The 26,874-nt window shown below is 47.5% G+C and overlaps 2 protein-coding genes across 3 annotated transcripts; one reads left to right on the top strand and one right to left on the bottom strand.

The window, feature by feature from the left end:
- Positions 1-134: 134 nt before the first annotated feature.
- GUCD1 (guanylyl cyclase domain containing 1) lies at positions 135-9,051 on the top strand. 2 transcript variants are annotated; one of them, XM_081893504.1, is made up of 6 exons: positions 135-271; positions 2,954-3,038; positions 4,980-5,088; positions 6,220-6,311; positions 6,653-6,894; positions 7,214-9,051. In XM_081893504.1, exons 1-6 carry the CDS (start codon positions 232-234, stop codon positions 7,303-7,305), a joined length of 660 nt encoding a protein of 219 aa, XP_081749630.1. In that variant the 5' UTR covers positions 135-231; the 3' UTR covers positions 7,306-9,051. The 2 variants fall into 2 exon arrangements, with proteins under 2 accessions (XP_081749630.1, XP_081749629.1); XM_081893503.1 differs by having other exon boundaries at positions 146-271; positions 4,980-5,145.
- Positions 9,052-12,111: 3,060 nt separating this feature from the next.
- UPB1 (beta-ureidopropionase 1) lies at positions 12,112-26,822 on the bottom strand. The gene is made up of 10 exons (XM_081893414.1): positions 26,614-26,822; positions 24,980-25,151; positions 23,623-23,710; positions 22,834-22,928; positions 20,465-20,626; positions 19,759-19,928; positions 16,067-16,148; positions 15,237-15,279; positions 13,634-13,788; positions 12,112-12,462 (listed from the first exon to the last, which is right to left on the bottom strand). The coding sequence occupies exons 1-10, from the start codon at positions 26,712-26,714 to the stop codon at positions 12,379-12,381; spliced, it is 1,152 nt and encodes a 383-aa protein (XP_081749540.1). The 5' UTR covers positions 26,715-26,822; the 3' UTR covers positions 12,112-12,378.
- Between the last annotated feature and the right edge of the window lie 52 nt (positions 26,823-26,874).

Here is a 26,874-nt window from a genome sequence, read left to right as displayed (position 1 = left end):
CGGGAAGGCTCCTCGGCTCCCACCGCAGAAGGAGCGAGGCGGGCCCGGAGGGAGGCAGGCGCTAGGCCTCCGCTGCGGGCTCCGCCTCCGCCGGGCCGAGAGGGACGGGAGGAGGAGGAGGAAGAGGAGCCGCCGCCGCCGCCACCGGGGGAACCATGCCGGCCCGCGTCCTGCCGAGCCCCGCGGCCGCCCTTGGCCCGTGAGCCGCTCCCCGTCGCCCGCCTCGCCGCCATGAAGAGCCCCAAGGAAGACGCGCACGAGTCGCCCGCAGGTCCGTCAAGTCGTGGGGTGGGGGCCCTGCCGCCTTGGGAAGGGGCGCCCGAGCATGTGCAGAGCGCGGGGGAGTGGGGGGCTGGCTAGCTTCCGAGGAAACACGTCGGAGCTCAGTAGAAAGGGGTCCCTCTGCTACCGCGCAGTCTGATCCAGGGTGTGGGGTTAGGGTCGGGCTGCGCAGTCCGGAGCTGGCTTACCGCCCCGCCGGACGCTCCCAGGTCGGGCTGCACTGGGTACAGTGACAGCCGCCCTAAAGCAGCAGCAGCTACTAGAGCTATTGGTGTTTGTGGCTCTCTGGACCATTTCCAGCTAATGTCGGGGCTTCTGAAATCTCAGCGGACCCCCGTGGGAAAGTGGCCTTTAGAGCAAGGATCTCATACTTGGCTTCCAGGCAGAGAGGAGTGGGCCTGCCCGAAGTGCTCCTGCAAACATATCTTTATGGTGTTTAGGCCACTTTCAAGAGTTCAGGATTCCAGTTGTCTCCATCTCAGCATCTCAACACACATTGGCTGTCATATTTTCCACCACGTTTTGTATGACCGAAAGTTACAGAAGCGCTAAAGATTCCTCCGTAGGACCATAAGACAAGCAATGACATCTTCCCCTGGACAAACCCCCCCCCCCCATTGCTTTGGGCTCTGTTGCAATTTACTTACTATATGCTTCATTAAATTAATACACTACTGGACTGTTTTTTTTAAAAAAAGAGCCCTCAAAGCAGTTTGGGCCTTGATCCCGCCGGCTGGCAAGTGTCACTGGTCTCTCGCTGCTAACGGAGTCTGGCTGAAGATCAGGCAAAGAAGGCTGGGGAGACTTCTGCAAGAGAGCTGCCTTTTTTCAAACTGGATCAGCTGAAATGTCTTTGTGTTGCCCCTGGTCCTTTTGAAATACAGTATTATTATTATTTCCTAAATACACCAGGCTACCCTTGAAGAATGCGCTGCATGTCCGGAGCCAGAGGGCCAGAACTGTCCTGACCCTAACCCTCAAGGCTCCCTTGAGTCAGCCTCAGTTGGTTGGAAGGAAGCCAGCTGAGTCCCCTCCCTGTCCTGGGGCTCTGGCCTTTCCTGTACCTTTAGTCCTGGTAACCTGTCAACACAGACTTTTGTCCCCAAAGAGCAACGACTCAATTGAGCAAGAGTCCCGATGACATTGCTAAGGGCATAACTGGCATGGAGTTTACAAACACAAAAAGTGGGTGGCTCTGTTGATGCTTTTTTACCCAGGAAATGATGGGCTCATTGCCAGGAAGATTTAGAAATTATTGTGCTGAGCTACTGGCCTCTGTAAAAACCAGAAACATCCAAGTCTTTCATCAGCACCTCTGTGACATCCTTTGCTGTTCACAATACAGTGGTACCTCGCAAGACGAATGCCTCGTAAGACGAAAAACTCGCAAGACGAAAGAGTTTTTCGTTTTTTGAGTTGCTTCGCAAGACGAATTTCCCTATGGGCTTGCTTCGCAAGACAAAAACGTTCAATGCATTCCTATGGGAATGATTTTCAATGCATTCCTATGGGAATCCGTGCTTCGTAAGACGAAAAATTCGCAAGACGAAAAAACTCGCAGAACGAATTAATTTTGTCTTGCGAGGCACCACTGTACCCTGCATTTCTCCCCTAACAGAGCAGCCAACCTAGTCATCAGGGGTGACTAGCTGTGGCGCTTCATATTTGTTTAGACTCCATCTCCCATCCATCTCAAGCAGCATAGCCACTGGCCAGGGATTATGGGAGGTGTAGTCCACAACGCTGTCACTTCCAGGAGATGTGTTCTGTGGGTTGGGGGAAGGGGTCCCAGTTACCAAAGACACAGACCTTCACTAAAGCACTTCCCATGAATTCAGGCACAGCACAATCCAAACAAACCAAGGTCATGCATAGAGAATCAACCTAGGTCCAAACGCAGTCCAGAAATGAAATTAGGCAGCAGTCCAAGGTCAGGATCTCAGGAAGTTCAGGCCAGGTACAACATAGGAAAAAGGACCCAGAGACCTGTGTTGTTTCCAGCAACTGGAAGGCTCAAGAGGGGGAGCCTTATCTACTCTGGCCCCAGCTGCTGCCAGTGAAGGAGCATCAGGCATTGCCTACTCACAAGGAGACCCTGGGCCCATAGGTGCTTACTGTGCTGCTCCTCTTTAGCCTAGAGGTTAAGCTTTCGGTGCTGTCTCTCAAAGGCTGGGGGGCAGGCACCTTCCTGGGGTTCTTCATCAACCCAGAGGGCCCCTTCAAGTGGATCCTCAGACTGGGTTTCAGGCCCCCTGCCTGCTCCTCAAGGCCCTCATCCTGTGGGGGTGCCTGGTTCATCCTTCCAAGAGCTCCATGGCCTGTACCAGTTCAGGACTAGGTACGACAAACATCTGCAAGGCCACACGTTTCCCATCTTTGGTTTACACCACCGGGAGGTGGTTTTGGCAGATGGTGTGGGTGCAGAACTGATAAATTAGTCCAATATATCCAGGGGCAGTTATGATCCCATGGTCTATTACTGTGAGACCAAGTTCTTCGGTCAGATGAAACTACACCCCCTGGAGTTGCTTTAAAATGTTGCAAACTGATGTCTTTGGCATGGAACAAAGTAATATATTTTTTTCCGTTAAAGGATGGGTGTGAATGTAGAGAAGAACCTTAGTTGTGCCAAAAACTGTCTTCCTGACGGTGGTGTCCTCTTTTCCTGCAGTGGACAATGTGCAGCTGGACGTGCCAATCCTTCAGCAGCTGTACCACTGGGACTGTGGGCTGGCTTGCTCCAGGATGGTTCTGCAGTAAGTCCATTTTGGTTGGGGCTTATTGGGGGCGGGGAAGGAGGCGAGGTGGCTGGTGGCACTTTGCAACAAGTTGCTTCCAAGGTGGGAAGGTCCCTAGACCTCACCCAAGTGCCTTGGCCCTCCAGTGAGTGCAGCACAACTGATCACAGCAGCAGCATCTCAAACACAAGAAAAGGAACTGTGGAGGAAACAGCATTTATATCTGACAGTGACAAAGGTTGTTATATTCATAATGTAAGAACTCTGGTTGGCCCAATAGAAGACACTCTTGACTGGGGCACTCAGCTGATTTCCTTTTCAAGTACCGTATTTTTTGCTCTATAAGACTCACTTTTTCCCTCCTAAAAAGTAAGGGGAAATGTGTGTGTGTCTTATGGAGCGAATGCAGGCTGCACAGCTATCCCAGAAGCCAGAACAGCAAGACGGATCGCTGCTTTCGCTGCACAGTGATCCCTCTTGCTGTTCTGGCTTCTGGGATTCAGAATATTTTTTTTCTTCTTTTCCTCCTCCAGAAACTAGGTGCGTGTTATGGTCTGGTGCATCTTATAGAGCGAAAAATACGGTAATTGCCAGCAACTGGCGGGTTTTTCCTCTTTGGATGTTTTGAGTCTGTTGCCGTGCTCTTGTGTGACTCCCATAGAAGCCACCCTGCCTTTTGTGTTCCATGAATAACGGCCACTACGATTTTCCATCTGCCTCTGCTGTGCTGCCTGCTGGCTCTCGGTCTCTTTTTTTCCCCTTTTCCTTTTCCTGCTGAACTCGTCTTTCCTTCCACAGAGGAACACGAGCTTTAGGTGCAGGAGAGTGAAATGCCTCTTTAGAGGGCCACTTAGTAGATATGAAGCAGAAGATTTTCATTTCTCTCCATCCCTTCTGCCAAGACGCTAGCCTGCCCGCTGGTAATTTCCCATCTTGACTACTGTAACTCCCCCTCCCTCCCTCCTTCCTGTACCAAACTGAATTTCCAAGAGTGAACTTCTTGCCCTGTGGATCCAAGCCTTTCTCTCTCCCCCCCACTCCCCTGTTCATGATGGAATGTCAGTGATTTCTCCTCTATTGTGGCCCCTTCCCATCATCCCATGAATGAGTTGCCTCTCTCCCCAAAACACCTTCTTTTTCTGTGTCTGCGCTACCTGCCTCAGGCATAACCCTGGTTTGGAGATTGGGAATGTGCTGTCAGCTCATCTCCTCTTCCTTTCCCTGTGTTGCGCATGAATGCCTCCATTGTTTAACCAAAGCTTAGTATAACACCCTTATTAGAGCTGTGTTGAGAGCTAGCCAGGATTGTGAGGAACCAGAGTTTGCAAACTTTACAATGCAGTCTTAGTTACCTGAAGTTGGAGTTAGTCCCAAAACAGATGTAAAGGGCAAAGCAAATCTTAGGAAGCGGGGTGGGAGAGAGTAGGCAAGTCCACAAAACCTTCCCTCCTATCTCCTTATGCCTAGACCAGACCACATCGTTGGTGTCCAAGGGACTTTCCATTGAACACCTATCAAGTTCCTTCCCTTCTTCCTTTCAAATTCTGGCCTGTTGCGAGAACATTCAAACTGTAGATGCCATGCCTTCTTATGTGGGACCCACTGTATTTGGGATGGAGGGGGATTCTGTGGCCCTCCAGAGGTTGCTTAACTGCAGCTCGCATCATCTCTGACCCCACCACTGGCATTAACAAATCTGCTTGAAACAGCTGGAAGAGGGTCTTTTCCCCAATATGCTGATATGAGCCAATTCACAAAAGGAAACCATTGCTTCATCTCTGAAATAGAATCCAGGGGGACATTCTCCACCCCTTTATCTTGCTCTGAAGTTTGTCCATTGTGCAGGCAGACCCTGTAGCATCCAGATTCCCTTCTGTCAGGTAACACGTTATAAGCTGCGCTCTGTTCTTTCCTGATCCCTCTTCTTCACCTTCACCACTTCCTCTGGTTTCGTCCCAGGTACCTGAACCTCCTGAATGACGATGAGTTCCAGAAAGCCATTCAGGACCTCCAGATGACAGAGAGCATCTGGACCATCGATTTGGCCTACCTGATGCGTCATTTTGGGGTGAAGCATCGTTTCTGCACACAGACCCTGGGGGTGGACAAGGGCTACAAGAACCAGGTCAGCTTCCTGGTTCACTCAAATGTTGGTGTTTTGGCCAAGTCTGGAGGGCAGGAATTCTTTCCTTCTCTAAGGATGATGATGATGATTGGTTTGTTTTGGCACTCATGAACCTTTTCAGCACGTTTGATTTTTGGAGCTTGACATATAGGCTTCTCAAGGTACCCAATGGCATTTTATGATAACTTGGGCCTTTTAATTAGATTGTGGCTTTTGTTTAATTGTTTTTACTCACTGTTTTTATTTGGTGCTTTGTTCGTGTCTGGAAAAGGCAAGCGCTAGATTGTTTTTTTATTTTTTTAATGGGACAGGATCCATGTTGATTTTCCAGATGATGTTTCAGATGTTCTTTTGTGTTGCTCTCTGGCTGTGAACTTTGCCCTGCTTCCTCAGTCCAAGGGGGACTCTCTTGCAAGCTGTACCTGGGTAGCCCTTTCTCTAGGTTGCTGTGTACAGTTTTGGCCGACTTACCTCAAAAAAGGATATTGTAGAGTTGGAAAAGGTCCAGAAGAGGGCAAGCAATGAGGTGGAGCAACACCCACCCCCCACCCACCCAGTGAAGGAACATTGACATTTTGGGAGCATTTTAGTTTATAAAACCATGGAAGTTTTATAAAATTATGCATAGCATGGAGAAAACTTCTCTCTCTAACACTAGAATTTGTGGACATCCAATGTTGGAAGATTCAGGACTGAGACAAGAAAAAAAGAACTTATCCATGCAGCATATAGTTAACCTGGTGGCCACCAATCTAGATGACTTTAGAAGAGGATTCAACAAATTCAAGGAGGAGAATTATCAATGGCTACTAGCCATGATGGCTGTACTTTTGTTCCAGTGTGCTAGGCAGCATTACTCAGAATCCGTTGCTAGAAATCACAGGAGTGCTCTTGTGTTCAGGCCCTGCTAGTGGGTTTCCTACAGGCATCTGGTTGGCCACTGTGAGAACAGAATGCTGGACCAGATGGGCCATTGGCCTGATCCAGCTGGCCTCTTCTTATGCTCTTATGTTCTTAGGTTTCTTACCCCGAGCGGAATCTGTTCTGACCAGGCTTGTCCTCTTCCTCCTTCAGTCGTTCTACAGGAAACACTTTGACACAGAGGAGAACAGAGTCAACCAGCTGTTTGCACAATCCAAAGCCTGTAAAGTGCTGGTAGAGAAACGGTGAGTTCTCTCTCTTTCGGTCGAGGTTTATCTCCCCACCACATGGACTTCTTTACAGATGCCGCAGCTGTTTTAATGCAGAGGCCTTCGCCAACCGGGTCTCGTCCAGATGCTTTGGGCTACAACTCGCGTCAGCTCCAGCCGTAGGATGATGGGATCCAACACATCTGGAGAGCAGCAGGTTGAGAAAGGCTGCTGCAAGCAGCCATCCTGTCCATATGGGCTGTGGACCTAGTGACCTGTTCCAAACCTCCAGTCCTGGTAGAGTTGGTGTCTTCCTTGTTAAGATATCCCTAAGAGACTCCAGTGGACTGACTTTCCCCATCTGTTCTCCTCCACAGCACAGTGACTGTCCGGGACATCCAGGATCACCTTGCCCAAGGCCATGTGGCCATTGTGCTGGTCAACGCCGTCCTGCTGCTCTGTGACCTCTGCTCCAACCCGGTCAAATATTGTTGCTTTCTCCCAACCGGCCAGAAGTGCTTCTGCAGAAGTCCTGACTACCAGGGCCATTTTGTCGTCTTGTGTGGCTACAGCAAGGCCTCAGGGAGTATTTATTACAACAATCCTGCCTATGCTGACCGTGAGTAGTCACCACCCTTTATTTCAAATAGGGGAAGTGTGGTAACCGGACAACTCTGGCATGTTAGCTCATTCCTCTCTGCAACATTGTACAATATTCTGGGTCGATGTTGTCCTAGCCATTTCCTGGCTCGTGCCTCAGGAGCATGAGCCATGCCAGGTGGGTCTGTCTTGTCTTTTGTCTCTGCACCAAGGCCATGATTGCGATGGGGGGGTGGAGATGGGCGCGTTAGGGCTGTTGAGTCAATGGCCCTGCCTTCCTTTCAACAGAGCCTTAACCCCTTGGCCCCCTCTGAGCCCATTTTGGTCCTGCCCCACAGGAACATGCCGAACCAGCATCAATAACTTTGAGGAAGCCAGAACCAGTTATGGCACCGATGAGGACATCCTGTTTGTTTACAGAGACAGCTGACCTATTGGAGCTGCCAGGGTTTCCACGTCCATCACTGGCCAGCTTGTAGCAACAGCAGCAGCAGCAACCTTGTCTCAGGACTGCAAGAGACTTTGCTCCCACACTGCAGCAGGACCACAAAGAAGGGATGCTTTAGACCAGGATCTAAACTGGTATTAAATTGTTTTGTTGTGAGCCACCTTGGCGGGGGGGAATGTATCCAGAAAGGCAGGCTCTAAATTGGCTGAAATAAATACATTTTAGATTGGGATCTACTCTTAGATCTCTGGGTGTTTTGCAGTAGATCAAGATGGATGTGAGACTCCCAATTTTGTAATTGCAGCAATGTGAAAGACTCAAAAGGCCAGGAGTGGGTTTTTACATCTGGCTCCAGTTGGTGGGCCTCCAGGCTCTATTTGGAAATAAAAAGTAGATCCTGCAAGCCTGAAATCTGCCCTGCCCTGTCTCTAAACCTACAGAGAGCAGCATGGCGGTCCTGTTGCCATCTTTTTAGTTTTGATGATGATAATGAAGATGAAAATAGCTTGTGTATAGCGACTGTAATATTTAAATGTATGTGTGTATTTTTAAAATTTGCACATTTTGAGAAGTTTTCAAATGCGGACTTGGACTTCTTTTCCTTTTGACAGGAACAAAAGTCTTAGTATTCACTTCCACGCCAAGTTCATGAATTCCCCCCGCCCAAGAGAAGCTCAACACAGAAAGGGACAAAAGTCAGTCCTCCTTTCTATACTGTAAGGGCTGATCTTTCACCCAGTTTGGGCGTCTAATAATCAGGGAACAGAATAACATAAACAGTCTAGGATTATTGGATATTGGGGGAAGGAGCAACAAGAGGAAGTAGTCCACATACGTATACCAGCATCACCTGCAAACCACAATGTGTGGATTCTCACAGCTGCTTTTGCCGCATAAAGGGTTTCTGGTAGCCAGGGCCTTTTTCATGAGGTCAGGTGGTTCTTTCTGAAAGCAGGGAATTAAAAAGCATTGCAGTTGTAACTGCAGACCCTCCAAAGTGGTTGGATGAATCAGTTCTTTGCATACCATCGGTTTGTTTTCAGATAATCTCAGTTTAATTGCTGTCATGTTGAGCGTTCTTTTTTAGTGAGGGGCTGCCAAATCGTGATTGTACTAGGTCCTCTCTAAAGAAATTAAAGGTTATAAAATACAAGATTGATTAGAATCTCTTGATAACTTTGGCCCCAATCCAGCACAATTAACCTTTGTTTAGCACATCAGTTGCAAACAGCTGTCAGCCTGGAGACGCTCTGAACACAGAGTATCCTCCATTACCAGCGCTCTCTAGTGAGAACTGGTGACAACTCTTCACAGCCTCAGGCTTAAGGCTAGTGTTTTAAGATAAAAACCTATATTTGGGTCAGACCCATTTGGCCCTAGAAAGCAGACCTGAACTACTTGCTAAAGCAAGTGCAGCTGGCAGCAGCATGACTCCAAAGTCTGGGTAGGGAGGGAAACTTTGTTACATGTTCGAAAGCTGTAATTTGAGGCCGGGATTGTGTTGATAAGAAGATGGCTTGAGGACTTCCAAGACAACCCAGCAGCTTGGCTCAGAACTGCTGTTTATATAATTGGAGGCAGGGAAATTTCTCTTGGCTGCAGTTCAGGACGATTCTAGCCGGAGTCCAGACTGTTCTACCTCATCACACTGCACTCATGTTTTTGGATTCAACTCAGGGATGTACATGGCTTCCCTGCTGGTCAAAAATAAACTTTGATATTGTAATATCCACTTTGTGTTTCATTTAAAGTACTGTGAGGTCCTATTGTGGGGCAGAAAGTTATGAGTGATGTGTTAAAGATGTGCCAGAGAGGGAGACTGCCATTTCTCAACTCCAGCAAGAACATTTTAAAGGAGTTGTGTTAGGTATTGGTGAAGTTACATTAAAATAGGATACATTAAAATACATTAAATAGGAGCTGAAGGTGAGATGAGCAGCACTTGAAAGGACTTGCAGCCTTCCAGATGTTGCCCTCCAGCTCCCATCAGGCCCAGCCACTGTGGCCAGATGTTCTGGGGACTGTGGTCCAACATCTAGAGGGCCACAGGCTCCCCACACCTGCTATGAATTATTGCATAAGCAAGCATCCTGTTGCACCAGAAGTAGAGATTAACATGAAGTTTCTGTTTGTGCGTTAATGGCTTTTCCTTATGGCAGGACCCAGAGTTCTCTATGCTACTTAGGGATTTTGTGCAGCACCTCCATCACAGATGACTGTATGATTCTGACTTTGGAGAGCTGATCCCCCTCTCCCTCATTTTTGCAATGGGACAGCTGAGAGCTATGCTGCCCTGTAGGTCACAACTGTCATCATAAAGTGGACTAAGCCCATCCTGCAAAAAAAAAAACAACCTATTAGTGTCAAAAATAAGGGCACTGTAATATTTTAAGCCACATGATTGTAATGCTGTAGGAACTTAAATAAAGGTAAAGGTACCCCTGCCCGTACGGGCCAGTCTTGCCAGACTCTGGGGTTGTGCGCCCATCTCACTTAAGAGGCCAGGGGCCAGCGCTGTCCGCAGACACTTCCGGGTCACGTGGCCAGCGTGACATCGCTGCTCTGGCGAGCCAGAGCCGCACACGGAAACGCCGTTTACCTTCCCGCTGGTAAGTGGTCCCTATTTATCTACTTGCACCCGGAGGTGCTTTCGAACTGCTAGGTTGGCAGGCGCTGGGACCGAGCAGCGGGAGCGCACCCCGCCGCAGGGATTCGAACCGCCGACCTTTCAATCGGCAAGTCCTAGGCGCTGAGGCTTTAACCCACAGCGCCACCTGCATCCCTAGGAACTTAAATACGCCTGTCCAAATATGCCAGTACAGCTACTGTGGATTCTTAACGTATTCAGATTTTAGACAGGATTTGTAGGGTTAAATCTATCACCTCTGTAACGGGTGGGCTTGCGATGGGAGGGCTGTGTGAGTGTAGGGGCAGGCGCTCTAGTCAAGCATTCAGAAGAACGCACAGGGGCTTAAAGTGCAGAGGCAGGCACAAACACACAATCCTCCCTGACTTTTCCACCTTGAATAGGACACTCTGAAACAGCCACGTGCCCAGGAATGGTGGTGCTGGCACATGGATGAGCTGTGTCCCTGCCCCCAGATTGTTGTCGTTTAGTCGTGTCCGACTCTTCGTGACCCCATGGACCAGAGCACACCAGGCACTCCTGTCTTCCACTGCCTCCCGCAGTTTGGTCAAACTCATGCTGGTAGCTTCAAGAACACTGTCCAACCATCTCCTCCTCTGTCGTCCCCTTCTCCTTGTGCCCTCCATCTTTCCCAACATCAGGGTCTTTTCCAGGGAGTCTTATCATGAGGTGGCCAAAGTATTGGAGCCTCAGCTTCAGGATCTGTCCTTCCAGTGAGCACTCAGGGCTGATTTCCTTCAGAATGGATATGTTTGATCTTCTTGCAGCCCATGGAACTCTCAAGCGTCTCAGATTAAGCCCTCACAAATTCTTACCGGTAACTACTGCAAAGGAGGAGGAAGCAATCAAAGAATGTGGCAGTTGCTAACGGGTGTCATGCAACCAGCTGCTTGCCTTGTATTTATCTGGGATGCAAACAGTCTCTTGCAGTGCAGCATCTCTGTAGTCCACTGAGTGCCTGACCATGTGCAGAGCAAGAGAAAGAGCTAAGCAAAGAGCAAGCAATGGATTATCTGCAGATTCCCACAGCAGAAGAGCCCAGGTAACTCCCCTTTCATTAAGAGACCTGTTTTAGCTTTTCCTCTGAAGATGTGAATGGTGGTTGGCTGTGGCTGAGCAGCTGAACATCCCAAGTAGAGAAAGGTGATGCAAGGCAGCCTTGCTGGTAGAGGGCACATGGCCCTGTGTGAGAGAGAGGGAGCCTTTCTCTTGGTGCCCAAAGCCATGAGAACCAAGGAAGCTACAGATGGGTAGAAACAGGTCCAGTCAAGTAAATGGGCCCAAATCTCATCCTCTTCTGGTTCACCCAGTTGATCCAGAAGAACAGCCTGCATAATTCTTGTCCATAACAACAAAAGGGATCTTTTACTTGCAGAGAAATTTTATATGCAAAATATATTTTGCTTGTAATTGAGGCACTCTCAATAAAGGTTTTAATCGGTTAATGCAAGTGCACAGTGTGTGCCAACTTTCTTTGCTGACCATGGCAAGCCGATAATTTTTGAAAAGGAAATGCTGAATAAGTAATTACAGTTTTACCTCTGAGAACTGGAAGCACACACTTCAGCCCCAAGCATCTGGAGGCGAGGAAAAGCAAGGAACCACATTTTCAAGGTTTCCCCATCTACTGTTTTTTATTGTTATTATTACAGCAGCTCCATCAACGGGCCAGGCGCTTTAAAGTAGAAAAGCACAGATCTCTGCCCAGAAGACCTCACAATCTAAAATTCCCTTTTAAGAGTAAACTTAGTTTCTAGCAGGGGAAAACAAGGGGTGATTTTTTGTTGTTGCAACTGACGCAACAGGGCAGCTGACGATTAAGTGACTCTCTCACTTGGCTGCTGTGAGAACAGAAGGCTAGACTAGGTGGTCCTCTGGCCTGCTCCAGCTTCAGGGCTCTTCTTGTGGTCTTGGCTCTCGGGCCTTTTTACAGCCATGGAATACAAAACATGGTTTCATTATGATTCACTCCTCTGATTCGTTTACAGGAAAGGTGTATAATTTTGTTGCATATCTGTCCACCTGTATGAAACACCCCCCCCCTCATAAACACATGGTTTAAAACACTCCTGAATCAAAGCATTTCCTCATGACTGGGCCAAGCGATCGAGTAGTTGAAGCTATATTTTTTTAAAAATTAAAAAATGGCTCACAGCCAAACAGTTGTGCATTCTTCAAGCAACTTCTGCTATAAGAGAGGCAGAGAAGGAATGAATCTGGTTCAAAGAAAGCCCAAAGTCCCAGTGGGCAGGCCCAAAGGAATTATGTGAATCCCATCCAAAGTACTCCTAAAAAGGCAGACCATGTGTTTTGAGGCACTACATCTGGGGGGGGGGGGGAGCTGCCATGTCGCATGTGAAGGACAATATGTTTCCCTCCCAACCTTCCTGAGCAGCAGCAGAGGCAAGCTACTCTTTGATGACATTGGGAACAAACTCAGGCTGGACAACTGCAGCCAGTTCCTCGGCATACATCTTGTATCTCCCGGTCATCTGGGGAAAAAACGTAAAGGGACTTCAGTATACCCTGCCACTGCCACTTGCAAAAGACCTTCAGAATGGCAAGTCAAACATAAGCCCCATTTTTAAATAAATGAATAAATTTCTAGTTTTGCAAATAAAGCCAAAAATGTTAGTAATATTATCTAGCCTGCATTCATGGCTGAAAAGAAAAGCTATCTTTGCCTGCTAGGATGAAATTCTGACTAATAATAATAATAATAATAATAATAATAATAATAATAATAATTTTATTATTTATATGCCGACCATCTGACTAGGCTGCCCAGCCACTCTGGGTGGCTTCTAGCAAAATATAAAAATACAATAAAACATCAAACTTTAAAAACTTCTCTATACGGGGCTGCCTTCAGATGTCTTCTAACAGTCCTATCTCTTTGACATTTGATGGGAGGAATAATAATAATAATAAGCAATTAGGGTAGCTGCTACAGAAAACTATTTGAGATCTTCAAGCTTGCAACTAGTGAATCTTAAAACATTTACTCGGAGGCAAGCTCCACTGAGATGGACGGGGCATACTTTGAGGTGAGTGGGTACAGAATTGCAGATGGAGAGAGGGAACAAGATTTTCACTTAAGCAGCTTCAAGACTGTCACATTTCTGTCAAAGAAATCTAGACTTCCTTGCTAATGTGAGCATAAAGACCATCATTGTTTCAAGAGACACCTGCCGTTTTTGTGGTTACTGGCTCCCCAGGGTGTGGCATTCACTGCGCCAACAAGGAAAGCTGGTGAAATGCAGGAGACATTGCAGGTAGGTGTCCATTATGCAATTTCACCTACTACTTTCAATGGGAGAGTTTAAAACATGCATATAAAAGATGCTGTAAAATATACATACTGCACTATCCCTCTCCCGCAACACCCTTCCCCAAAGGAGGTCATTTCATTAATGTCAAAAGAGTGTGTAGACTTTAAAGGTAACTTTCTGGTACCCTTGGGTCAGATGCAGCAGCCTGGTATAATTCAGGAGCTGCTGACAGCACAGCCCCAGATCCAGAAAAATCTTAAACCATTCCAGAACCTCCAGAATATACTTAGAGGTAAAAGCCAATTAGCATTTCAACTGAACACCAGCAGAGTTCAGCCTTACTGGAAATCAGATAGAAACAAGAGGGTGTGCTTAGTGAAAAAAGACTTACCTTAAAATTCCATTTGTCCCCAACTTGCCTGCAAAGATTTAGATCCATCTCCGTCACCAAAAGCCCATCCTGGGTGCGGGAGAGGCCAGGGGTCCGACTCCCATCCGGAGCAGCCACATAACTTGAACCATAAAAGTGACCAAAGTCACGATGGGCTTCATAAATAGCAAAGAAGCAAGAGAAACAAAATGAATATAGCAAAATGGGAGCCCTGCAGGGTGATGGAACAGTTAGAGTAGGGTGGGGGGAACCTCTGGCCCACAAGTCTATCTTGACTGTTTGGGGCAAACCATACCCACCTGCCCTACACCTGCAACATACAGGTAAGGGCGGACCTTGATAGAAAGGACAAAACTTGCCCAAAGCCTGCTTTGTGCAGCTTCCAACCAGCTGGTTGTCAGGAGCCTTTGAAGGACCATGCAAAGCAAGAACCCAGAGCTATGTAGGATCACTCTCCCTTCACATCAGCCAACGAAAAGGGAGACTGGTCTCGCTTGGTGCTGGGCTTAAATGCATAGCAACCAAACCCAGCGTTAGGCAGGACCACTACCACCCCTGGCTTTGGCTGATGTGAAGGGAAAGTGATTCTGCTGTGTTGGGGTGTGCTAGGGAGCTCCCTGCAGTGAAGACATTACTGAACTACATAGACCAAGATCTTTATTCCGTAGCAGACCACTTCTTGTGTCCTTAACATGGGTGTAAAGTGGGGGCAGGGAGGGGCAGTTGCTCTCCTAAATCAATAAAAACAAAAATACATAGCAAACTGAGGTTCTGTTCCCCTCTAACAAAATGCCTGCCCCCCTTAAAAAAATCCTGGCTACACCCATGGTCACTAGAACAATCTGACATTTGCACCCTGATTTCCTATGATCCTCCTTTGCAAAGAAAAGCAACAAAAAGATGGCCAACAATTTTATTACAACATAAATCCCTTTTGTTAAAGCCAGAGGGTGGGAGGAGAAGGCCAGATAAGGAAACATTTGCCAGGGGCAGTAAAGGTTGGCCAGCAGGAAGGAGAGGTTGCACTGGCCTCTCCCATCCTTTGGCTTCCCAATTACGGTACTTCCAGTGTGGCTGGATGGAAACTATGGGTGGCTTTGAGGTGCTGCAGGGACTCCAAGAGGCTTGCCCTCCGCTCCCTCCCCATTCTGTGCCATCTCAAATGACCTTAGCTTTCAAAAGCTGCTTGCTGTCCTGTTGAGTTGAAGGGAAAAGGGGGGCAACAAGTTGCTGTTTGAGCAAAAGGTACCTAAAATGTACCCTTTTGCTCACAAACAGTTTCACAATGTTCAAGACAACTGTCTAATCAATCTGTTATTTGTCTATTCTGATTCTTGTCTTCAGTGACCTCAGAACAAACACATTGTTAGATATAAATGCAGAATTCAGTATTAAAGGAGTTAATTTTTCAGCCCTTTTGCCCAATACCACAAACCATTTCAGAGTTTCCCAGGGTGCTGGACGAACCTCTTCCCACCACAGAAAAGAACAACCAGATTGGAAGGAGGAACCTCTATCCTTGTTGGCATGCTATCACCACCCCACGCTAAAGAGACTCCCCACAAGCATCACTCTCCATACAAAAGAAAACAAAGGCACCTACCCTCTCCACCATCTCCTGATGTAAAAGGATTTGGATAAACTTCCTGCAAGAAGCAGAAGAGTCATCACCCAGAAGGAATTATTCAACAAGCCACCCTCACGGCAGCAGAAGAGTGCAAAATGAAAGGAAGATGGCACTGTTGCTTCACACCAGGCAGCCTCTTCCACTTCCCCACCCACCCTGAAAAACTCGAAATGAACAATGCAAGACACAGAAGCCATTGTTATCATTCTAAATCTAATCAGCTGTGTCTGGCTTTCAAGCAAAGTATTGCTTGCATCCTCTAGAGCGGCCTGTCTCCACATTCAGTCTATTGATTTCCTTGATGGATGAAAGGCAAATCCCATCTGTGAATGGGGGTTATTTCGCTCCTTACGAAACAGGGAAGGAAGGGCTTTTGGCAGCCTCACCTTCTACTGATGCCTTCTCCTGATCCGTGACAGCAGGAAGCAAGTGTGCATGTCCTCAGCACCTTCAAGGAACCAGCTCCAGGAGCAAGGTGGCCAAAGGCTCACCAGAGACGCAGGGAGAACAGTTCCAGATAACCTCTCCTACTCAGAACCTTCTGACAACACTGGGCTATCCCAAAGCAACAACACAGTTCACAAACCTACTCACTTTCTTTGCTGTGGGGAAGAGAAGCCAGCAGGGCAGCTGAGAAGATGCAGAACGGGGGAGAGTAGTATTAAAAAGCCACTTAGAGGGGCAGGGCAGATGGCTGACAAGGGGATTTTGATGCTACACCCTACAGTTCCACACAGGGCTCTGTTTTTAGCAAGCAGGAGCCTAACTGGTGGCATCTCAAAGCACAGAGAGCTGAAAGGCCTCACCGTTCCCACCCGGTTGACGGCACAGGTGAAACAGTGGTTCGCAATGGCTGCATTCCTCGCTTCAATGGGCCACATGGATTCACTGGAAATAATAAAGGAAGAGCCATGAATGCAGAATCAAAGCCTTTCTTACATCACCTGAAATACCACTTTTTAACAGGCCACCTTCTTCACGATGTCGTCTTGTGACAGGCAGCTCAAAGGAAGCGCTCAGGGGCTGCTTCCCAGCTTTGGCAACTGCAGCTCCCGCCTCCACAGCTCCCCCACTCCTGCACAGCCCTTCCCCTTCCAAGTCCCTAAATTGTCTTCCGTTTTGCACTATCGTAGAAGGGTGAATTATTTAATATGCCTGGGGGGGCGGAGACGGGGAACCTCTTTGGGATTCACTTAGATTGCTGTGCTTTCCACACCACAAATCCTTTAGTGTCTATATATGGATTCTAAAGAAGTTTCTTATTTTCTCAAGACTCTCCCTTCACTCCATCTGTTTATCTGTTTTAACCAATGCTGCATTGCGGGAGGTTGGACTAGATGACCATCTGGGTCGCCTCCAACGCTACAATTCCATGATTCTATGTTTTAATTTGTATTGTTGCACATTTTATTGTATTGCTTTTCATTCCTACTTTTTAAAAAGCTACATTTTTTTGTAGAATAGAACAGCTTTATTTTTCACAGGAATAAGACTGACTGCAGAAGGACATTTCCAGCCCAACATAAGGCAATTTGGAAAAACAATTCAAGCGTCTGGAGATTGAAGCTAATGTTGTTTATGATACCTTACATCTCTCCACCTGACAAATATGATAACAGATTGCGCTGTCCTATTCTATAGTGGATGCGTAGCAAGAAAGAAAGATGAAGACATAAAGGACTCCTAGCAGGCTGCAGGGGGAGTTTGGTAATGGAGATCTCCAGCAGGGAGTACTAAAGGTGTAGCGCAATCACTAAAATGACCAGTTTGGCAATAAGCAGCTTCTGGGGACAGGCCCTGATTCGAATGATACCAGGGGGCAGAGGGAAGAGAAACAGGAAATGCAGACATGTTGTGGGGAAGGGAAGAGAGGGCAGCAAGTGCTTGCTTGTATCATTTGCAGAAATTGTCTGCCGCAGGGGATCTAAGAAATCTCTTCCTGCCAGTTAGTTTATACTCTCACAAAGCAATAAAGCAACCAAGGAAAGAGTCAATAATGCCGCCTCACTAAAACCACCCTGAGAAAGCAGGAAATGCCTCCAAAAGGTCACACACTCACCTGCCGCCTGCCTCTCTAATCGCCCTAAGCATGCCCTTTAAAAGAACGTGGGGCACAATCCAAGCAAAGTCCATCCTCTCCCAAGGTGGATTTTGAAATAACTATCAACTAGGGGTGGCTGTTGGGCAAGCTCTCCAAAGCTCTCCTCAAATTAACTGAGAAAAACCTGGACTACCTTAAAATCAGGCTTCAAACTTGCTTCACTTTGATTATAAGAGGGCCACAACAAACCTACACAAAATACAAATAAAAGAGATGTATTTGTAGTGCTCTCTCGGTGGAACTACCTCTGCTCTGTCGTGAGGCAAGTGCTGCCCTAGGACCACATGAATTCTGGTCTTTGCTGAAAACCCACCTGTTAGCCACTAGTTTCTTATCTGCCATTTTCTTCTGAATAATCATTTTATTCCCCCACCCCACACCGTTTTATCACATATGAATGGGGTTACAGAAATATTTAAACAAACAAAACTGTGGGGCAAAGAAATAAATTTTGGAAATAATAGCATGTTCACAATGGCCCCCATGCAGCAGTCACAAACAAGAGTCCCAGAAATCGTTCAGCATGTTTTGGCCAACCCTTAAGTGGTGAGTTTCGTAAGCCACCCACTTATTTTCTTTGCCTGGTAAAAATTAAATGTTTCACATCCACCCAATTATCGTGACCCTCCGACAGACACAGAACAGCTAAACAAACAGGACACCCCGTTCTCAGCCTCTCCATTAGCTCGGGCAGAAAGTCATACATTATGAGGAATATCCTGAACTTTGCCTCCAAGCTTAGCAGAGGCCATTGGATGACAATCTAATAACCCCTTACAAAGGAGGAGATGTTTGCTAGCCCTTTTCCCTCGTGATGCTCTTTTGGGCATGACACAATCCAAGTGAACAGTGAACAGCTCCTGTAACAAAACGCCTCCAGCTTGCAGCTGCACTCCATCACTTAGAAAGTCCTTCTTCCTAATGGAAGTTATCCAGGGAGGGGTGAGTCTTGTTTCAGAGGCAGGACTATGCAACTCCTCCCCAGTTCCTGTCCTGCAGGAGGCCTATGCAACTGGGCCTTCACAGAGCTCTAGCTCCCTGAACCTTTGGTTTTAATGTAGGAGCAGCCAGATTGCCTGTTTTATTCAACTCTTTATGTGGCCCTGAGGAGAGAAGCATCTGCCCCACAGAGACCACCAGGCCTGGCCACAGAGAAGGGCAGAGCTGCCAGGCTTGTTTGACAAAGTCAGTGTCCCCGACAAGACAGCCTTCTCCTCCATTTGGCTGGCAAGGGCACCCAGGCTCCTGCATTGGCAAATGGCAACTCTGGCTGTAAGAGGACCTTGGAACCTGGGCTGCATCCCAGGCAGGGGCCACCTTCTTTTTTGCTGGCAGCAGTGCCCATAGCCAGTCCGGCTCTGGCTGCAAAGAGGGACAAAGCTCTCAAGCCAGGTTAGATCACAAATGCCAGCTTTCCTAATGGAGTAGTCTAGGTCCTGAGAGTGGTGCACACATTGTCTGTTCAGCTTCAATCCCACAGAGGATTCAATGCCCAGACACACCCGATACCCATATGCCTTGTTTTCTTTCCTGGCTCTTTCTTGTTTTCTTCTCTTTTTTGGAAGCTGTCTCTTATTTCCCGCTGTTTTCTTTCCTCACCCATTAGCGAGGTGTTTTATGCAGGGTTTGCTGAACCTCTACCCTCCCGCCAAAGCTCCCCCGCCCTTTCAGAGCCTGTCTGTTGTCTCAGCTCAGTTAATGGCTAAACCCTTTGAGCTCTTAGCGTAAAATATTTACAGTCACTCTGGGGTGGCGGCGGCAGCTACCTGACTGTAACCTTCTGTGCCCAATGGAGTGACAGACGGGACAAGGCTATTGGGCACTGAGGGCTTTGGAGGAATGGTCCTCTCCTATTTCTCCCTTGTTACCTCTCACACTGTCTTACATCAGCTACCTGAGACTTCCAATTACTGTGGTACTTCGGGTTAAGTACTTAATTCGTTCCGGAAGTGTGTTCTTAACCTGAAACTGTTCTTAACCTGAAGCACCACTTTAGCTAATGGGACCTCCTGCTGCCGCTGTGCCGCTGGAACACGATTTCTGTTCTCATCCTGAAGCAAAGTTCTTAAACTGAGGTACTATTTCTGGGTTAGTGGAGTCTGTAACCTGAAGTGGATGTAACCCGAGGTACCACTGTACTGACTTCTGAGGTAGTCTTCCTTGTTGCCAACCCTTCGGCTAGGAGAGCTCATGAGCTTCATGTGCTTTGCTTGGACCCTCTCAATTTGGCCCCTGCATAGAGATAAGGCAGGGCTACAACAGGGAACTCCTCCCGAAGACAGCAATTTAGCTTTCCAAATTTTCTAAGGGTTTCATCAAAGGTAATGGCCTTGCACATACACCAGGTCATAATTAAGACCACTTTCTGCAGCAAATAAGCAAGATTCCAAATGGTACCTGAGTTTCCCAATAGTGGCAGAAGGATTAAAGATGATCTCTGCTCCATTCAGACTGTACATGAGCCAATTGAGGGGATGATGTCGCCCATAGCAAATGTTTATGGCAATCTTCCCAAACTGAGTCTGGAACACCGGGTGCCCCATGTTCCCCTCCATGTAGTATGTTGACTGCAAAACACACAGACTTACACTTGAATGAGATCCCTGGAGTCCAAAACACCAGCTGCCTTAATAGAAATCTCGCAGCAGCAGCAGCAGACATGACGAGAGCTGGGCATATCTGTGGTGATCAAGCTAAAGGAAGTATCCCCAAATACCAAACAGGTTTAAGCAATATTAGATACAAGGAGAACCTAGGAAGCTTCCTTCTTCCAAGTCAGACCCTTGATCCATCTACCTCAATAATGTCTACACTGACTGACAGCAGCAGCTTGCCAGGGTTTCAGACAGGATTTCTTTCCTATGAGTTGCTCCTTGGTGCCAGGAAACAAACAATTTGGGAGCCTCAGCCTGAAAACCAGACACACGGAGCCAGGGACCCTCAAAGTGAAAGCAGAAGTACAAGGACACTCATATTTTTTGTAGGCTCGCTTGATTTGGATGTGTGCATGGCAACCCCACCCCCCTGCAAAAGCTGCTCCCGGAGGAATTTGTTCCTGAATTAGCAAGAGTGCTCTGTTTCCCCATATGCAAAAGCCACTCACCTCATTGAAGTCTCCAATCCTTGGGATGTGATTCTTCCTAGACTTGCCCAGCACAGCACCCGTGTTCGAAATCACCACCGCTGTGTTCCACAAGGTCTCCCCATGCGCAGTATCTCTTTCCAGGATTGGAGACACCACCACCATGTTGTGCTTCCTGGCCAGCTGCAGCCGTGATGGAAATGGTGCCACATTTTATTAAATGTACTAGCAGCGTTTCAGCAGACGATCTTGGAACAACTTACCGAATCAGAACAGTTGGGACAATAAAAAATAAATAGTAACACCAAATATCAGAAAAGCAGGATGAAACAGCAGAACAGTATAAAAAGACTTTTGATTAGGTTTTCACAAGAGATCTGCCAGTTGGCAGGAGGCTTGCAAGACCAAGAGAAAAGAAAAAAATGCCCACAGAAGACTCTGACTGAATAGCTAAAACAGAGTGAGGTCAAAGAATCAAAGGATTATGGAGTTGGAACGGTCATCTGATCCAATCCCCTGCAATGATCACAGCTGAAATATCCCTAAAAGGTAGCCATCCAACCTCTGCTTAAACACCTCCAATGAAGAAGCATCCACCATCTTCTGATGTAGTCTATTTCACTGTCAAATGGCTCTTACTGTCAGAAACTTCTTCCTACTGTCATGGGTGGCAATGCGGAGCACTCTCTGTACCAGATCCTATTTATGCCCAATCTAATAACAATATTAAGGGACACGGGTGGTGCTGTGGGTTAAACCACAAAGCCTAGGACTTGCTGATCAGAAGGTTGGCAGTTCGAATCCCCGCGAGGGGGTGAGCTCCCGTTGTTCAGTCCCTGCTCCTGCCAACCTAGCAGTTCGAAAGCACGTCAAAGTGCAAGTAGATAAATAGGTACTGCTCCGGTGGGAAGGTAAACGGCGTTTCCGTGTGCTGCTCTGGTTCGCCAGAAGCGGCTTAGTCATTCTGGCCACATGACCCGGAAGCTGTCTGCGGACAAACGCCGGCTCCCTCGGCCTATAGAGAGAGATGAGCGCGCAACCCCAGAGTCGGTCACGACTGGACCTAATGGTCAGGGGTCCCTTTGCCTTTACCTTAATAACAATATTATTCATAAAGAAGGATGAAATGATTCCTCAATAATGCCAGAAACCACTGAATTCCCTGCAATGCCACTTCTGTCCATAACAGTGGAGGTTTTGACTCATAAGTGCTGCTTCCTTCCCAAATCCATGCTCCAACTACCTTGAGGAAACAACCTCTGGTCTTGACAAGAGCATCCCCCACCCCACCCCAGGCTGTTCTAGAGGCCTCAACGGACTACCCTTCAGTGCCCGCATTTTGGGGGGAACCGCAAACTCCTCTTGACCTTTTCCAGATCCAAGCCTTCGCCTTTCCTGGGAAACGTGTCCCATAAGATCATTAAAAAGGAATCTGGGAACTGTCTTGCCCAGAGAAGTTAGAACAAAGATATAACAGCTTGTCTCCTATTACCCTTGGTCCCTGAAGAGTGTATTTTGCATTATGTCTCAGTACTGATAAGTCATGTCTCCTTTGATCCAATTATGTTTTCTCTTCCTTCCCCTTATGGCATTTTACTTTCCCATATGCTTGAATGTTAACCACAACAACATCCACCAAGATGCAATTAATCTGGCATTTACAATCACTTCGTGCTTGACCTGTGCTAAACTGAAGGCAGCAGGATGGAAAGGGATACACAGCAAGCCACTCCGGTCCCTTCAGGATCAACAAGAAACAGACGGTTGGGAAATCATTTCAGACGAGGGGAAAAACAACAAACACTCGTCTCTTTGCCAAAAAAAGGAGAAAGTCAGGCATTTGCTGAAAAGCAAAATAAATGAAGTTGTACTTCCCAAAAGTCCTCTGTAGACACATCTACCTGCAATCCCTACCAATGGCACAGCTCACTCACAACTTATCAGCGGGGCCCAATCCACTAAGATGTTCTCCTAGGCAAGCCTCTTTGAAATGACCAGGCTGCTTCACGTTGTCTGTGTCCTGAGTGTCCATTCTGTATTGTTTTCATTTTAAATATCTCTGTTGTTCATGTTTGTAACTTTCTTTGCCATTTTATTATACATTGCCTTGAGATGATTGTGCAACATGTAATTAATAAATTAATAACAGCTACTTCTGAATAAACATGTACTCAGGATTGCAGGGTAAATGAGACTGAAGCAGCTTCACTGCCCAGGGTTGCAGCCCTGGGTTACAGATGTGGTTGCCGGGCCCAGCTCTAGAAAAATGCCCACACTCTTGGAAGTTTGCATGCAGGGTGGAAAGGGCAGTCCAAATGTACACAGGCTGTTTTGACACAGCGGTGCAGAGGAGGTTTGTAAAAAGGAAGGACAGGAATCTGGCTCTTTACCTCTTGGCAAAACCTTGCCGTTGGGCCGCTCTCTGCTGATTCCGCAAATTCTGTCCAAGGAAGCCTCTCTCGTGTACAGAAAGCAAAAGGCATCGCTACAAAAAGAGCATCATAAGAAATGTGAGAAGTTCGCCCTGTCACTCCCATAAGGTATTTCTGAATGTGACAGAGATCTGGTTTTGAGGTGGGCCTGTCTTTCTCATACTATTTTGTGCTATTGATATGAGGTCCTAACTGTAATACAGTGGTACCTCGGGTTAAGAACTTAATTCGTTCTGGATGTCCGTTCTTAACCTGAAACTGTTCTTAACCTGAAGCACCACTTTAGGGGCCTCCCGCTGCCACTGTGTTGCCGGATTTCTGTTCTCATCCTGAAGCAAAGTTCTTAACCTGAGGTACTATTTCTGGGTTAGCAGAGTCTGTAACCTGAAGCGTATGTAACCTGAAGTGTCTGTAACCCGAGGTACCACTGTACTTTTATCTTCTGTTGCTACTTTTACAGATCGTTTAATCTCACTTTTTAGGTTTCATAACTGAATTTTTAATGTTTTGATGGTTTTTAATGGAGATGTTGTTAGCCACAGTGGATATTTAGTGGGAATCGTGCATAAATATTTTACAAAAACAAAAGATGTCCTGGGTTGTGCCCAGAGAATGCAGCTTGCTCACCAACACCGTTCTGTTTCAGCCTGGTTTGTGCTCTGACTTTATTCAAGAGTCGCACGCAACTGAGATTGACTTTTATAGCAGCAGAGAGGATTTAAATAGGCAGAACAAAACACTACTCACTCCAGACCTCTTGGAAACAGATGACATTGACCCCGCACATTGCTGCAACCTCCACAATTTCTTCTATGCGCTTGTGTAGTGCAGTTACCTAGGGAGAAGGTCAGCTGTAAAGGTCATTTAAATAAACTACCTTTACTCTCATTTTGCCTCCCAAGCTCAACCATGTACAAAATACTGAGAGAGAAAAAGGGTTGACAAGAAACCCTGCCTGTAGGAAGCAGCAGCTTTAACAATGATGAGTGAAGAAACTTTGCCAATTAAATGGGTTTATTAGTGGGGTAGGAAAGCTGAAAATAATGCCAATATATTTCACATCTGGCAAACAATGCACCCCTTGGGTTTCAGATAGTACATGGGTAAAAAAGGTAAAGGGACCCCTGACCATTAGGTCCAGTTGCGGACGACTCTGGGGTTGTGATGCTCATCTCGCTTTATTGGCCGAGGGAGCCAGCGTACAGCTTCCGGGTCATGTAGCTAGCATGACTAAGCTGCTTCTGGCGAACCAGAGCAGCGCACAGAAACGCCATTTACCTTCCCACCAGAGCGGTATCTGTTTATATACTTGCACTTTGTGCTTTCGAACTGCTAGGTTTGCAGGAGCAGAGACCAAGCAATGGGAGCTCATCCTGTCACAGGGATTCAAATCACTGACCTTCTGATCGGCAAGCCCTAGGCACTGTGGTTTAACCCACAGCGCCACCCACGTTCCTTAGTACATGGGTAGATGAGCCTAAAAAAACAGGGACACCAATTTTCATGGCCCTCTAGGAGTCTTAGTTTGGTCAGAATCAAGTACAGTGGTACCTTGGTTATCGAACTTAATCCATTCCAGGAATCCATTCGACTGCCAAAACTGTTCAAAAACCAAGGCATGGCTTCGAATTGGCTGCAGGAACTTCCGGCACCCAAGCAGAAGCCGTGTCAGACGTTCGGCTTCTGGAAAACATTCACAAACTGGAACACTTACTTCCGGGTTTGCAGAATTCGGGAGCCGATTTGTTCGGCAACTAAGGTGTTCAGGAACCAACGTTTGACTGTATATACTTCCAGAGTTAACGCAAAAACATTACTTCGGGTAAATGAGCCACCACAGCTGTTAGAGGGCCATTAACATTTGTGTCCTGGGATTTTTAGACTTGTTTACCCATGTACTATCTGAAACTAAAAGGGCACATTGCTTGCTACATGTGATTCCCTCCCCCCCAGCTCTCCTACCCCACAAAATGGCCAACACAAAAGATTTGAGTCTCTGACAAAGCATAATGGTACAAAGAAGCTGGGGCTGCTCTCCCTTTGGAAAGACAAGAGCCAGCAATTGGAAACATGCAGGAACTTCCTTTACAAGCTTCAGTGGTACCTGTTCAGCAACCGGTGCATCTGTAGGAAGTTGGATCTTATTCTGAATAAGCCCCACCCTGACAATACGCGGGGGCCTCAACTGCTCTGGTTCAGCTCCAAATCCATAACCCTGTAGGTCAAACTCCCTTTCTGTAGCAGCGGACAAAGCAGCAGACGGCAAATCCAGTTGCCTGGAAAAGTAAGAACACAAAAGTACAACAATCTTCCTCTGGTCCTGTACAAAATAACAAACAGCAATAAGGCAGGTTTATATATCTGCTATTTATATCAGGTCAATGCACCTTGACAGCCAAGAAATATTTAGGGGTGGAGGAAAAGGAAGGTTAAAGGTTAAGACCTTGGCCATCCCACACTTATTATATAATCTTGAACAAGTCACTCTGTTCACCAATTAGTGGGGTCACACAAAACTGTTTTGGAACAATGATCTGGACAGGCTGGTTTACTCAAATTCCATTAGTTGCAAACTGTCATGGGCAGGTTCTCTGTATGACAAGCAAGCCATCCTCATCAAACTAACCTCAAATATTTCATCTCATGAGAACTTAAATGCAGTACAGCATTTCTACTCTGCCATGATATCCTTCTGATGGGCCTCTCTCTTGATCCGGACATCACATACACATACATTCCTTATGCAACACATCATGACAGATCCTAGAGGCAGAGGCTTGGTAATCGGCTTGTGGACTCCTGAACCAACATTTGGAATTGCTGTTCATATCGTATATTACTGGATAAATTTCTAAGGCCACTTCTGCAGGCCCTTTGCTCTGCAGGCAGCTGACTCTGTTGAAGCCTCTGGCTGAGGGGGGCTGCATGTGGGTTCACGTATGGGCCTTACAATGGGGAGTTAGGCTTGATAGCCTCTCAGCCCTTTTCAGCATGCGGAAAGCATTCCAATTTAATCATTTTTTAAAACGGGGTTGCCTTTGTCATGTCACCTTTAAAAAACCAAAACGGATCATCCTGAGGGAAGCTCATTCACCCATGAGCACCCTCCTCCTTCAAATCCTAGATCACCAGCCCCTGCCCCCCAACCTGGTTCCTGCTAGCTGTTTTCGGCTACAACTCCCATCAGCACCAGCCAACAGGGCTGGCTTACAGTGAGGATCTTGTAGTTGATGGGAGCAGGGAGTCTTTGCCAGCTGCCTTGAAAAGAATCAGAGGCTTTTGGGAATTTGGCCACACTTGCCCATCCTTTCCCTGCTCTGATGTCAAATCCTGAAATGGCCAACAATGCAACTGACTGCTGCCAAGTCCCAAGAGGCAGTAGGGAAGGGGGGGGGTCGACCTTATAATTTGGGGTGTGTGAATATGCCTTCTCCACCTGTGCAACAAGCAGGAATCCGGTCTTTCCCCCTCCCAACAACTGCAGGGGGAAAGCTTAACCTGTTTCATTTCTGCCTGCCACACACTTGCTAAGGGGAGAAGATATCTGCCCCCGCCTCAAAATATAGGGTTCAACCAGGTGCCCTCCTTATGTTTTGGACTACAACTCCCAGCAGTCCCGCATCCAAAACAGTTGGAGGGCGCCAGGTGGAAGAAGGCTGAGACGGGAAGGGGGGCTCATTCTCCCCCTCCTCTCCCGAGCTGACGCAGAGCCTGCTGGGATTTGTAGTCCCGGCGCACCTGACAGCCTCCCCGTAAAGAATCCGCTTCGCTTCGGCCAGCTCGGCGGGTGGCAGGTGCCGCTCCAGGCACTCCTCCAGAGAGTCCAGGCCGGCCGCCATCCTCGCCGAGAGACTCCGCGCTGGGACGAGAGAAGACGGAGGGACTCCGGACGGCAAGCGGTCAGTCCGTCGGACACGGAGTGACCGTTGGCCCGTCCGAACAGCTGGACTCCGCCTCTGAGGGGAGGGGGAGGGGAGGAGGACCCCCCCGGACGCGCGC

Source organism: Podarcis melisellensis (genome assembly GCF_964234715.1).
Source record: "Podarcis melisellensis genome assembly, chromosome: 16".
Lineage (NCBI taxonomy): Eukaryota > Metazoa > Chordata > Lepidosauria > Squamata > Lacertidae > Podarcis > Podarcis melisellensis.
Note: the sequence above shows the minus strand (reverse complement) of the source record. Positions and strands in the feature narration are given on the sequence as shown.

Bases quoted from the DNA above. Each gene is read 5' to 3' on its own strand.
- GUCD1 (XM_081893503.1), top strand. From the start codon at position 232: ATGAAGAGCCCCAAGGAAGACGCGCACGAGTCGCCCGCAG. The intron at 3,039-4,979 runs GTAAGTCCATTT...GTTTCGTCCCAG, and splicing joins TGCTCCAGGATGGTTCTGCA to GTACCTGAACCTCCTGAATG. The intron at 6,312-6,652 runs GTGAGTTCTCTC...TCTCCTCCACAG, and splicing joins AAAGTGCTGGTAGAGAAACG to CACAGTGACTGTCCGGGACA.
- UPB1 (XM_081893414.1), bottom strand. From the start codon at position 26,714: ATGGCGGCCGGCCTGGACTCTCTGGAGGAGTGCCTGGAGCGGCACCTG. The intron at 25,152-26,613 runs GTGCGCCGGGAC...TTACTTTTCCAG, and splicing joins CTTTACGGGGAGGCTGTCAG to GCAACTGGATTTGCCGTCTG. The intron at 16,149-19,758 runs GTACCATTTGGA...TATTATTTCCAG, and splicing joins GCCACTATTGGGAAACTCAG to TGAATCCATGTGGCCCATTG.